Source organism: Oncorhynchus clarkii, chromosome 17 (assembly GCF_045791955.1).
Source record: "Oncorhynchus clarkii lewisi isolate Uvic-CL-2024 chromosome 17, UVic_Ocla_1.0, whole genome shotgun sequence".
In the NCBI taxonomy this organism is placed as follows: domain Eukaryota; kingdom Metazoa; phylum Chordata; class Actinopteri; order Salmoniformes; family Salmonidae; genus Oncorhynchus; species Oncorhynchus clarkii.
This window is the reverse complement of record NC_092163.1, coordinates 58,321,747-58,335,729: the sequence shown is the minus strand read 5'-3', so window position 1 is coordinate 58,335,729 and position 13,983 is coordinate 58,321,747. Positions and strand designations below refer to the sequence as shown.

Here is a 13,983-nt window from a genome sequence, read left to right as displayed (position 1 = left end):
GAGTAGTTTTATTTTGTTGACATGTATTACATAGATAATGTTGGTTCATTAATAACTTCAAAGTTTACAATGCCTGTCATAAAAGGAAACATCTAGCATCATCAGTGGCTATTACGAAACATATATGGTTCATAGTGGAGATGTTCACAGTTAGAGTCTAATTCTGTTGTGGACTCCTGAAAGGCTTTGGAGGTAAGCAGTCACTCTGCACACAATGGAAGGTATTAGAGGACAATAGACTGTGGGCCATTTGTCTGTAATGGGCTTATGCAGATGCCGTAAGGTAAGGTAAGCTTTAAGGTGCTAGCTGAAACAGTGGTGTGATCCTCTTCTTATGCTAAAGACCTTAAATCCATCCCAGCAAGTTTTAGCTGCCGATGTCCCCATCCAGGCCATCAATCAACACCAACCAATCCAATTCTGTCAGCAGCACAACAGGGCCAATGCCTCAAGCTTTCACACCCATACAGGGTACACAACACTCCTCTCCCTCCCCTTGTGGATCTTTGGTTTACTGTTAGTTCTTCTCTGTTCTTATATACAATGCACATCCAACATCTGGAACCACTGTTAGAGGTATGCTAAATGACTTGTAAAAAGCTCCAATCCCCTCCCCTCCCCCAAAGGCAGTCGAAGCCAACTGGACTTTTTAAGACCTTCCTATACATTTTTCTTTTTGTTTTTGAAAAAACAAGCCTGTAACATGATACCGAAGGTCCCCTGTCCCTGCTTTGACCTCCATCCCCCTCTCTACCATCACCCCATTTCCTCCCTCTCAGCCATCCCCCCTACCCAAACCCACATTAGTAACATTCAATGAAAAACAATGGGGCACTGAGGTGGGTAGTTGGCCTCTCGCTGCTTCTTAGCCTGAGCTTTGCCCTCGTCCCGGGGGGCTGCATCGGATGGGGCAGCATGGGTAACTGGGTATATTGGGATACAGCTGGGGGACAGCGTCCATGTCACAGAAGTAAAACATTCGCTACTGTTAGATAGAGGCATTCACTGGCTGCTGGGTTTCCATTGAATCATGACTTCATCTCAGATGACCGTAAATGCACAGAATACTCTTTTTCCTCTGTGAAAGGGCAATGGGAAGTGCCAGGGCAAATTCCTCTATCTGTTTCTGTTTCTCTCTCTAGATGTCTCTCTCTCTAGCTGTCTCTCTATCTAGCTGTCTCTCTCTCTCTAGCTGTCTCTCTCTCTAGCTGTCTCTCTCTCTCTAGCTGTCTCTCTCTCTCTAGCTGTCTCTCTCTCTCTAGCTGTCTCTCTCTCTAGCTGTCTCTCTCTTTAGCTGTCTCTCTCTCTAGCTGTCTCTCTCTCTCTAGCTGTCTCTCTCTCTCTAGCTGTCTCTCTCTCTCTAGCTGTCTCTCTCTCTAGCTGTCTCGCTCTCTAGCTGTCAAGCTCTCTAGCTGTCTCTCGCTCTTTCTGTCTCTCGCTCTCTCTGTTCTCTATCCCTCCCTCTCAATTAAATTCAAAGGGCTATATTGGCATGGGAAACGTATGTTTACATTGCCAAAGAAAATGGAATAGACAATAAACAAAAGGGAAATAAACAAGGAAAATAAACAATCAACAAACATTACACTAACAAAAGTTTTAAAATAATATAAACACTTCAAATGTTATAATGACCTGCCACTGGCATTAAACAAAGCATGTGTGTCCATTCGCATCACCAACCACAGCTAATGAAGTCACCGAAACCCTTGAGTTGCTGTCTGTTTTGGAATGGGTGGCCAGTAATAAACTGGTCCTGAACATCTCTAAAACTTAGTGCATTGTATTTGGTACAGATCATTTCCTAAGTTCTAGCTGAATCTGGTAATGCATAGTGTGGCTGTTGAACAAGTTGAGCAGACTAAATTACTTGGCGTTACCTTAGATTGTAAACTGTCATTGTCAAAACATATAGATTCATTGGTTGTAAAGATGGAGAGCGGTTTGTCCGTAATAAAGAGATGTTTTGACCACATTCCAAAAAGCAACCCCTGCAGGCTCTAGTTTTGTTTAATCTTGATTATTGTCCAGTCGTGTGGTCCAGTGCTGCAAGGAAAGACCTAGTTAAGCTACATCTGGCCCAGAACAGAGTGGCACGTCTTGCTCTTCATTGTAATCAGAGGGCTGATATAAATACTATCCATACCAGTCTCTCTTGGCTAAGAGTTGAGGAGAGACTGACTGCGTCACTTCTTCTTTTTATAAGAAACAATGTGTTGAAAATACAAAATTGTTTGCATAGACAACTTACACACAGCTCTGACACACACACTTACCCCACCAGACACACCACCAGGGGTCTTTTCACAGTCCCCAAATCCAGAACAAATTCAAGAAAGCGTACAGTATTATATAGAGCCATTATTGCATGGAACTCCGTTCCATCTCATATTGCTCAAATGAACAGCAAACCTGGTTTAAAAAAACAGATAAAGAAACACCTCACGGCACAACGCCTCTCCCCTACGTGACCTAGATAGTCTGCGTGTATGTATTGATATGTTGGCTACGTGTGCCTTTAAAAAATGTTTTATGCAGTTCTGTCCTTGAGCTGTTTTTGTCTATTAATGTTCTGTATTATGTCATGTTTCATGGTTTGTGTGGACCCCAGGAAGAGTAGCTGCTGCTTTTGCAACAACTAATGGGGATCCTAGTAAAATGCCAAATACCAAATATTATTGGTTATGTACAGTGTTGTAACAATGTGCAAATAGTTGAAGTCTCTCGCTCTCTCTCTCTCTCTCGATTATGATGTGCTGCAGCCCGGTCTGCTACTGTCTCAGCCCAGGTAACCAACATAGACAGTGTGCATTTCTCTAAAGATTGTGAGAAGTCAATCTGGAAGGCATTTCTCCTCCTTACATTTACACCATGGTTGAGGCATTGCATAGACATTGCTTCATACAGCTTTTATTTGTTTACAGTATGTTGACTGTTGGCCACATCTGTTTTAGCTTAAAGAGCTTGAAAACGCAGCCTCTATTCCTCTAGCCGTGTCAATATTTCTTCAGTAACGGTACATTGACTAGACTATACAGTGCATTCGGAAAGTATTCAGACCCCTTGACTTTTCCACATTTTGTTACATTACAGCCTTTTTTTAAATGGATTAAATGCATTTTTCCCTCATCAATCTACACACAATACCCCATAACGGCAAAGTGAAAACAGGTTTTTAGAAATGTTTGCAAATCTATAAAACCTAAAAAACAGATTGTTTATTTAAATAAGCATTCAGACCCTTTGCTGTGAGACTCGAAATTGAGCTCAGGTGCATCCTGTTTCCATTGATCCATCTTTGAGTTGGTTCTTCAACTTGATTAGAGTCCACCTGTGATCAATTCAATTGACTGGACATGACTTGGAAATGCACACACCTGTCTATATAAGCTCCCACAGTTGACAGTGCACGTCAGAGGAAAAACCAAGCCATGAGGTTGAAGGAATTGTCCGTAGAGCTCCAAGACAGGATTATGTCGAGGCACAGATCTGGGGAAGGGTACCAAAAAATGTCTGCAGCATTGAAGGTGACCAAGAACCCGATGGTCACTCTGACAGAGCTCCAGAGTTCCTCTGTGGAAATGGGAGAACCTTCCAGAAGGATAACAGTCTCTGCAGCACTCCAGCAATCAGGCCTTTATGGTAAAGTGAACAGACAGAAGCCACTCCTCGGTAAAAGGCACATGACAGTCCGCTTGGAGTTTGCCAAAAGGCACCTAAAGGACTGAGACCATGATAAACAAGATTCTCTGGTCTAATGAAAGTGCAGCATGGTGGTGGCAGCATCATGCTCTGGGCATGAGGAGAAAAAATTATTGAAACTATTTTAAATAGGGCTGTAAAGTAACAAAATGTGGAAAAAGTCAAGGGGTCTGAATATACTTTCCGAATGCACGGTACAAGGCAAATCTTCAATTAAATCATTCAAATGTTGACAGTGCAAAATAGATGAAGATCCCCATCTCTTTCCCTGTCCCTTCCTCTGACACACACACACACACACACACACACACACACACACACACACACACACACACACACACACACACACACACACACACACACACACACACACACACACACACACACACACACACACACACACACACACACTCACACACACACACACACACACACATTGAGGAAGTCCCAGAGAGGACTGTGCTTTGTCAGACTGGCTGACTGGGGTCTGTGCTACCATGGGCTTAAGACCTTTAACCTTATAGCTATGTGACCATGTGCAGCTCAGCTGCTGTATTCTACCACCAGGCAACCCTCAGTGATGAGACAGACACTTTTTTGTCACACAGACATTGGCATATGCATTTACACACACACACACACACACACACACACACACACACACACACACACACACACACACACACACACACACACACACACACACACACACACACACACACACACACACACACACACACACACACACACACATACACAGACATGTATCCAGTGCAACTCATGTCAACTACCAGTACGAAGTTGCATTCTTCCTTTTGCTTTATTGCTAGTGCGAAGAGAACCTTCTGTTCAGAATGTTACAATAAAGGTTACGTGAGCATGCCACAGTGTGGGGGTATTCAAAACCAGGTCATTCTTCCCCTCTAATCAGGGACTGATTTAGACCTGGGACACCAGGTGGTTATAAGGTAGAACATAAAACCATCAGGCTCCAGACATCTTAGGGTAAGAGGCAATTCATGCTTGATCCGAAAATGTGGTCAGAGAGACCGTATGGATGGAGTGACGCAACTGCGGCGCTTCCGAAGGCATGCAGAGGCCAAATTGAGCCCCTTACCGCATCGCCGTGCGTCACCCAAATTTTGTAACAAAGCGGAGGGCTCCATATAGCTCCACATTGACATGACTGGTTGACAGTAGGTGAGGGCGAGAGGTCCTGTATAAGCACAAACTCACTTCCTTGACAACTTCCTGAAGTGCAAGAAGTATGAATGTCCTGACTGACGGCAGAGGCCGTATCACCGTAAATGCTGCACGGCCAATGCAGATGTCGGATTGACCATGCAGAGCCTTTAAGGTTTGAATACTCCTGTCATATACCTTAGTTGTTTTTTTCCATCCTGTGTATATGATGATGGATTTGACCAGGAGATGGCGCCATCAGACTTGCTCATATAATAAATGATACAGTGTGTGCGAATTATGTTCTGTCAATACTATACTTAATACTACAAAATGGCAACAAAATGATATGTATTTTAGGGAATATGTAATCATTACTCAATTAGAGATGCCATATGGTGATATAGAGAGTTAGTATTTATCTTCTATCGTTTCCAATATTAACATTATCTGATGTAGCTAGAATGAAACAATGGAACACAAATGCACTGAAATGTGGTTTTGCAGTAAGTCCAATCATTAGTCTACCACTTAATTGAGACTTTAGAAAATAATGGGTACAGCCATGACACAATTCTTCTCTACCCAGGACTCTACAGTATTTTCCCCACTCAAGAGCTGTTTCTGCCAGCCCTGTTTTTTTCTCACTGACGATGGATCAATACATTTTTATGAAGTGCTCTCTGATACATGGCCATTTAATTTGAAACACACTTTTTAGGCATTGATGAAAGATGCCTGTCATGCAGTGTACACCGCCCAGCCTAAGAACTAAACATTTGTAGAAATCTCAATGCTACGTTCTAGTGGCATGAAAATTATTTATTGACTAGGGTACATTACTTTTTTGCAAATATGACTTTTATGTCAAATTGATTAGTGTGTGAGAAAAGGTTAGGTTGACTAACCACCTTGTTCTCACCTGAGATATGACTGGTTTATGAATATTGAAGAGGTAGCCTGAACTGCAGGTCTGACAGTCTACTGTAGAGAAAAGACTGTCCATCTATCCAACAACACTGATTGCGATGGCTATTCCAATCCCTTCATTCCATAAACAATTAATTTCAACTACATTATAGCAGAATCTGTGTGTTTGTAAATGTGCACCTGCATAACTTATAATGCGAGTTAGAAAAAGTGAGAGGAGCTATTGAGTCAGAAATATATATTTAAAAATGTGTGTATAGATAATTGGCTACGTTTTCCATTGACTGTTCTGCTGCTCAGGATCCAAAGAGACTCCATTTAGTATTCACTGCAGTTACAACGAAGAATGGAATTATTCTCCAAGATCTGCAGCGAGAGCAAGGTCTTGCTTTCCTTGGCTCAAACATACTGTAGCCAGGGCTATGGAGGGAGAAGACCGAGCTGAAGGACTATTAAAGCAGGCAGATTGTGGCTGTGGATTGAATCAAATAGGATTTACTTATGTTCCTATCAAGCAGGGGGAAAGCGCTCTCAGATTGTAGGGTTGTTGGGTTGTGATTAAAGTGCCACAGTGTTTCTTGTTGCTCTACTGTATTGTGAATCTATCCAGTCTGTTTCTGGCCAGCCATACATATGCCAAATAAGAGGACTCCCTGTCGGCTGCTCGTCTGTCTGTCTGTGGGTGGAGAAGGTGTGAGCTCTAATGATGCTCCCCAGTGTTTCTCAGGGAGGTGAGCTGGCTGCTAGTTGCTGGGTGAAGGCTCTCTGACAGACAAAGGAGTGAGGCTCTCTGACAGGCAAAGGAGTGAGGCTCTCTGACAGACAAAGGAGTGAGTCTCTCTGACAGAAAAAGGAGTGAGGCTCTCCGACAGACAAAGGAGTGAGGCTCTCTGACAGACAAAGGAGTGAGGCTCTCTGACAGACAATGGAGTGAGGCTCTCTGACAGACAAAGGAGTGAGGCTCTCTGACAGACAAAGGAGTGAGTCTCTCTGACAGACAAAGGAGTGAGGCTCTCTGACAGACAAAGGAGTGAGGCTCTCTGACAGACAAAGGAGTGAGGCTGTCAGTTCTAATGAACAGGTACATTATAGAATCTTAAAGGTAAGATACCTCTCCCCCACTCCTTTACATAGAGCCCTGTAGGGTTAGTATGAATAATGAATTACTCTTATGGTAAGTACCCTTGAGGCCCCCTCTATTGTACCTACATACTGTAGAATTGTATGCTGGCTGTAGGACAAGTGGTCAAGGACTCCAATTTAAAAGTTTGTGGCTCCAATTTGATTCAAGCTATTTTCCCAAAATTTGGTTTCAGAGACTGAGAATTCAATCACTCTTCATTTGCTCAAATGATTTATCTTAGCTCAATAACATACCCAGGATCATTTTCTTAGAAAAAAGACAGACCTGAAGTTGGAATTTACTTTTCCAAACTCACTCTGTTGAAGACTTATTTCAGAGGTATAGAGACATCAGTAATTATTGAACAAGAGTATGACAATATCCCGGAGATCATTGTCGACCTCGGACTTCAGACTGTGGAAGCCCTGTCCAGAGACAGGGCCCTGTCCGATACCAATTTACAACACTATTCAAGTTGCATGCTAATGCGGCCTAAGCATGGTGAGTAGAGTAGGCTACATGGCTGGGTTGTCTAGGGCTGCTTACGCCGGCAGACAGATAAATCACCTCCCTAATAACAACATCAGACATTGGTTCCAGTGTGAGAATGGGACCACAGAGTGGAGCGGCCATGAATTATGAAACATAAAATGCTTGAGTGGATAATCCACTGCATGTTAGCTTCATCGTGAGGATTGGGAGATGGGCCAAGTCGGCGTCAATGCCATCTATTCTGTTGGTCCAAAATATTGGCCAAAATAATATGCACATCTGTAAGCTACTAGTAACATCCTCAAGGCTCTCACATTCTAGCTATGACTCATTCATGCTAATTCAAAAACACATTATTGCTGTAAAAGAATCCAGACAAATGTGTTTCCTCAAGTTTACTTTTTAATGTATAGCAACAGTACAAAGTGAATCATTTGCTTGCAAAATAGGAGTGTTTTGTATGTACAATATTTATACAATAAAATATTGTTTTTAAAAAGGTTCCATGTTAAAATGTCTTACAGTTTATTGCACAACACATTTCTAAATGATCATCATCAAAACGTCACACAGGAAACAGTGTAGCTATTTGTAACATTTCATTTTTTACACAAACAGGACATGACAGGTTTTTTCTTTAACCTCTTAGTTTTTTAAACTGTTTTACAATGACTGTAGAATAACGGAGATATCACCAGGAGTGTAATATAAATGTCTTCAATGCAGATAAAGATAAACACAAACCCTGGATTAAAGCCATCCTCTGGAGTGTCCAGTTTTATAATGACCATCTTTAAGATTGCGCTCAATGAATGCAGCAGCAAACATTACGAGTCATTGAATATGTGAAAATCAAACCATTTAAATGGCTATTCTGTCATTTTGATCTCATTCTGTAATAACATTAATGGGACATTTAAAAGAATGATACAGACTACTTGATGCAACTGGAATCTTGAGTGTCCACCTTTAAAAGCATGCTATGTGGAAGCCTGAGGATTCTCAGAAAATATTACACAAAGATCTAATGTAATTCAAGTATCATGTTCAGTGTAAACAATGACTGATGGCTGAGAAGTCTCATTAACCAGGATGAAAATGATCTGGCCCACAGGAAGTAGTTAGCTGTCATTAATCTTCCAGCTCTATGGAATGATTCCCAAAGCACCATTTGGCTTCTTTGGGTCACTGCTAATCTAGTTCTTCCCTCACTTCCCTCACGTCTGTCAGAGTGCACTAATAACTTAAGACCGACCACCTTATTCAACAATTTTATATATAATTCCTACTTTGTCTACAGGGCATTTAGGCCTAGTATGATAAACTTTTGGCACTAAGAGGTCAACAAACTGAAGTGATCATTTTAAATAAATTATCTATTTGTAATGGCTTTCTATATAGATGTGTTCTGTTTATAATGTATTGAATTCTGATGAATTAATGAAATCAAATATGCTCTGCAGTATTTACCCAACAGCATAAATAGATTCACAGAAAGATTTTGGGCACCAGATTACCTCCACTCGCCATGCACCCAGTGTCCAGATTTAGGCACGTGTTTACACAGGCTGTAGGCAGTGTAACTGTGTAACCATTGCTAAGGCAGATTTGGTTGGATCCAGCCCAAAGTATGCAAAAATGAATTGAACCCTCAACCTGTAATAATAGCGTTGTGCGTCTGGAAAGCTGAGTGTCAGGCAGAGAGGTAGGCCCCCCCCCCCCCCCAAAAAAAATGATGCTACCTTGGATGACATGGAGATTCAGGATAACATTTTACTGCCACCCAATCTCAGAGTAAATTCTAACTTTCATAGAGCCTTTATACGCTTTCATAAAGCCTTCATACGCTTTCATAGAGCCTTCATACGCTTTCATAGAGCCTTCATACGCTTTCATAAAGGCTTATTAGACTTGTCCACTGAAGTGGAAACGCCAGTCCAAGGCCAAGGCTATCATATGTATGTCATTAGTTCATACTTAGATAAATGTATTTTGTTTTTGAAGTAAAAACAGAAAGTTATTTTGTCTTTGCCTCCACATGTGGTCTCATTGCAGCCAACAGAAAGAGAACAGCAGTACTTGGTGAATTTGCTTGTCTATCCATGTTCTTCCCTTGTTGAGCACTCTTATTCTGCAGTTCCCTTTTACTTTACCTGCGGCTTTTGGGTGTGCTTGCTCTGCTGACAGCTTGTGGCCTGTGTCCTGGGCCTTGTCATGTCAGTGTGTCTCTGAGTACACACATCTGTATGTCTGTCTCAGCTCTCCATAGACATGGCTGCGATGATCTGCTCCACCTTGTAGGCCAGCCGCTGCTTCTGGGCCTGCTCATCCTGCTCCAGGGCCTCAATGATCTGACACACACACATACACACACACACACACACACACACACACACACACACACACACACACACACACACACACACACACACACACACACACGACAAACACACACACACACACACACACACAACAAACACACACACACACACACGACAAACACACACACACACACGACAAACATACACACACACACGACAAACATACACACACACACGACAAACATACACACACACACGACAAACATACACACACACACACACACACACACACACACACACACACACACACGACAAACACACACACACACACGACAAACACACACACACACACACGACAAACACACACACACACGACAAACATACATACACACACACACACACGACAAACATACACACACACACGACAAACACACACACACACACACACACACACACACACACACACACACACACACACACACACACACGACAAACACACACACACACACACATGACAAACACACACACACACACACACACACACACACACACACACACACACACACACACACACACACAACAAACACACACACACACATGACAAACACACACACACACACGACAAACATACACACACACACACACGACAAACATACACACACACACGACAAACATACACACACACACACACACACACACACACACACACACACACACACACACACACACACACACACACACACACACAAACACACACACACACACACACGACAAACACACACACACACACGACAAACACACACACACACACACACACACACGACAAACATACATACACACACACACACACGACACACATACACACACACACGACAAACACACACACACACACACACACACACACACACACACACACACACACACACACGACAAACATACACACACACACACGACAAACATACACACACACAACAAACATACACACACAACAAACCACACACACGACAAACACACACACACGACAAACATACACACACACACACACACACACACACACGACAAACATACACACACACACACACGACAAACATACAAACACACACACGACAAACATGAAATCAGCAAAGCAGGCAGGGAAACACAAGGTTACTGTACTTTGTGCTACAAATTCCCTCCTGTTACTACACATAGACAGGCTAAGGGATACTTTGATAATAGTTTGAATCTAAATGCATATGTTCTGAATGGCACCATGCCCCCCTACTATAATGTGTAACGATATTGAAGTATCGGGCCTTACCTCTTGGCTGTACTTGTTGACATAGGCGTAGATCTCGTGAAGGGCACTGAGCACATTGAACTCATTGGAGTGAAGGCGGGCCTGCTCGGCCAGGTAGGCATTCATGTCCTGGTCGCTGATGGCAGGCAAGCGGTTTATGTCTGCGTAGTACCTAGAGGGAGACAGAGACACACACAGTACTGTCAGCAGCCATCAAGCCTGGGGGTTAGAGCTGTTCTGTCAGCCCAAGTGTGACTGTAAGATATAAAGGTAGTCTGGCTAATAAAGTCTGTCTACCGCAGTCATTTCAGTGGGAAATAATAACTAAGAATCTAATTAATAACATCACAGTTGAGTGATGCAACTAACACACACACACACACACACACACACACACACACACACACACACACACACACACACACACACACACACACACACACACACACACACACACACACACACACACACACACACACACACACACACCTCACCTCTCTACCCAGCTCTTGTAGTGGGGGATGTCCTTGGCGTAGAGTAGCTTGGTGGAGGGTGAGTCCTTGCCCAGGCGATGCTCTGAGGTAGAGCAGGAGTCCATGAAGGTCTGCGCCACAACAGACAGACAGGCATCTGTGATGCTGCTCTTGTGGATGTCAAACACAAACTGAGGGTTCTTGATCACATTCACCCAGAAGCGCAGAGGCAGGCTGGGGAAGAGAGAGGACGAGAAATACAATTTTCCAAACAGGCTACATATTAAGACAATCAGTATAAATTCATTATTTTGTGCCGTTGCTTTCAAGTAGCACATTAAATCTGCGCTCCCTCACCAGTTGCTTTTCCATGTGTGACGAACGTCCATGTCATGGATGCCGTGCTTGTCAGCCTGCTCGTCCAGGAAGTCAAACATGTACTTGATGGCGAGTGGCAGAGCACTACCCCAGCAGACGGTGCTGAACAAAGTCTCAAACAGGTCATCGACAAACTTCTGCAGCGTACCCTAACAAAACACCACAGCAATGTTAAAAGCACACCATATCGTTGGAACATACTTACTGAATCTGTAATTGCTAAGATGCTCTGGGAGAGGGTGAGGTAATACCTTAGTAGCCAGTAGCCTGGTCAGGTAGATCTCTGACACCATCTTGGAGCCGCGCTCGCCCTCCTTCTGGTCCCCGTGGTCGTGGTTCTTGACCAGGTGCCACAACTTCACCCCGCTCTCCATGTCCGGGGTGAGCATGGGCACACGGGAGTGAGGGCTGTCAGGGCTGGTGGGGTTGGAGCGGAACGGTACATCTGCAGACAGACGGAGGGTCTCAAAACATGAGCAGGAACATCAGTAGGTCAGGTGGAATAATGAATAGGTAAGTGAGTGGTTTGGTGGTGATGGTGGCTCCAGGGCAGCCCTGACTGACTGACCGTATCGGCTAATGCTGCGTGGGAAGCTGGCTGAGGAGGGCAGGTTGTAAGAGGACATCTGCTTGGGCACCAGGGCCACCACACAGCGGTCTGACACCTGCAGGATTCACAGGAGAAAAACAAGGGTTCATGTCAGTTTGACCAAGTCCCAATTCAACATTATTGGGTCAGAATGATTTCTACAGAAACATTGATATGATGAATCCAGCCCGATGAGACCTATAGGAGTTATATAATTTACTATTTGAGATATATAATGAACTTGATAATACAGTCTGTAAAATAAAACATGCATTTGCAGTGATCTAGCAAGGACTCTTTTTTTAGATATCGTTTGCTATGCTATAAATGCCATGGATGATGCTTTGTGTGATACCCATTTCATGCTGAGAAATGTCCTACGGGGTCTGCTCACTTATGCTATGTGAATGCCTTTTGCAGTAAAGCAGGCTCCCAACATGAGCAGAAGTCACTGCTGCTTTGCAGATTCAGCTGTCACACAGAACCAGGTACACACCAGAGAGACTAAAAGTAATTGAGGAAAATTGTTCACATCCTTGATAGATTTTATCAACACATTACGCCTCTTTCAAACCTCTCTCCTGGTGTGGCAGCCAAGGCTGAATGTATTTGTCTCTTGGCTTCATACAAACATGTTTTACACCCCAGCTGGAGAATCAGAGCATTTGTGGGTATAGAGTGAGATTGACTGTAATGTGTTTATACTTGTGCACTATTTGGAGCTGTTATGAACACCCCCCATGATTTACCTGTAGGAGGAAGCAGCTGACTCATACAGGAGATTAAAGAGTTGGATCAGTTTGGTTTACTATGGCCAGAGGAAGCAGTGAGGACAACATACTGTACATTCATGTTAGTGAACTGTGTGATGGGGATTGGGGAGTGAGTGGCTTGACCTGGTAGTGCATGAGGGTGTTGAGTCTTTTCCAATCGCCTTCAATCTTAGTGGTGATGTCTTCATCCTGCAGGACCACACGTGCCGTCCTCCCCTGGCGCCATTCTGTTGGGGATATAAACACAGGGGTACATCTATGAGTCCCTCAATAAGTCAAACAATCAGACAGAGGAAAATCACTTGTTTATCTTAATATCAGTTATTGTAGGTCATCTATGAATTCCGACTGGAGCCAGTCTGACTCACCGAGGTCCATGTCTGCAGCGCGGGGCCTCTGGGAGAAGTGCATGTTCCTACAGACAGCATCCAGGATCTTCTCCTTCACCTGGGTGATGGTGTCACAATTGAGCGCCTTGACAGGGATCTCAGGGCTGTTCTCATTGTCTGGGTTTACACAGCTCAGAGTCTGAGTAGGGACGAGAGAGAGAGAGAGAGAGAGAGAGAGAGAGAGAGAGAGAGAGAGAGAGATGTCAGCACTACCTACTGTCCCTCTCTATACACTGGTCTACTGGCTGCATGGAGGAGTCTCTCATTGTGTGCCATCACTTTCACAGCTTTGGCCAGAAATGTAATTTCACACTTTCAGCTGGATGCTGGATTGCCAGCTCCAGCAGGGCAC

General features: G+C 43.6%; 1 protein-coding gene across 1 annotated transcript in view; it reads right to left on the bottom strand.

Annotated features, from left to right (window-relative positions):
* Positions 1-8,064: 8,064 nt before the first annotated feature.
* LOC139371181 (plexin-A2-like) overlaps positions 8,065-13,983 on the bottom strand; it is a 48,415-nt gene continuing 42,496 nt past the window's right edge. Inside the window, exons 24-31 of the mRNA XM_071111344.1 lie at positions 13,611-13,770; positions 13,366-13,469; positions 12,449-12,545; positions 12,132-12,325; positions 11,860-12,029; positions 11,524-11,736; positions 11,051-11,201; positions 8,065-9,780 (exon numbers count right to left, since the gene is read on the bottom strand). Of these exons, the coding sequence (XP_070967445.1) occupies positions 9,685-9,780; positions 11,051-11,201; positions 11,524-11,736; positions 11,860-12,029; positions 12,132-12,325; positions 12,449-12,545; positions 13,366-13,469; positions 13,611-13,770 (1,185 nt within the window). The 3' untranslated portion in view covers positions 8,065-9,684. The remainder of the gene's footprint in view (positions 9,781-11,050; positions 11,202-11,523; positions 11,737-11,859; positions 12,030-12,131; positions 12,326-12,448; positions 12,546-13,365; positions 13,470-13,610; positions 13,771-13,983) is intronic.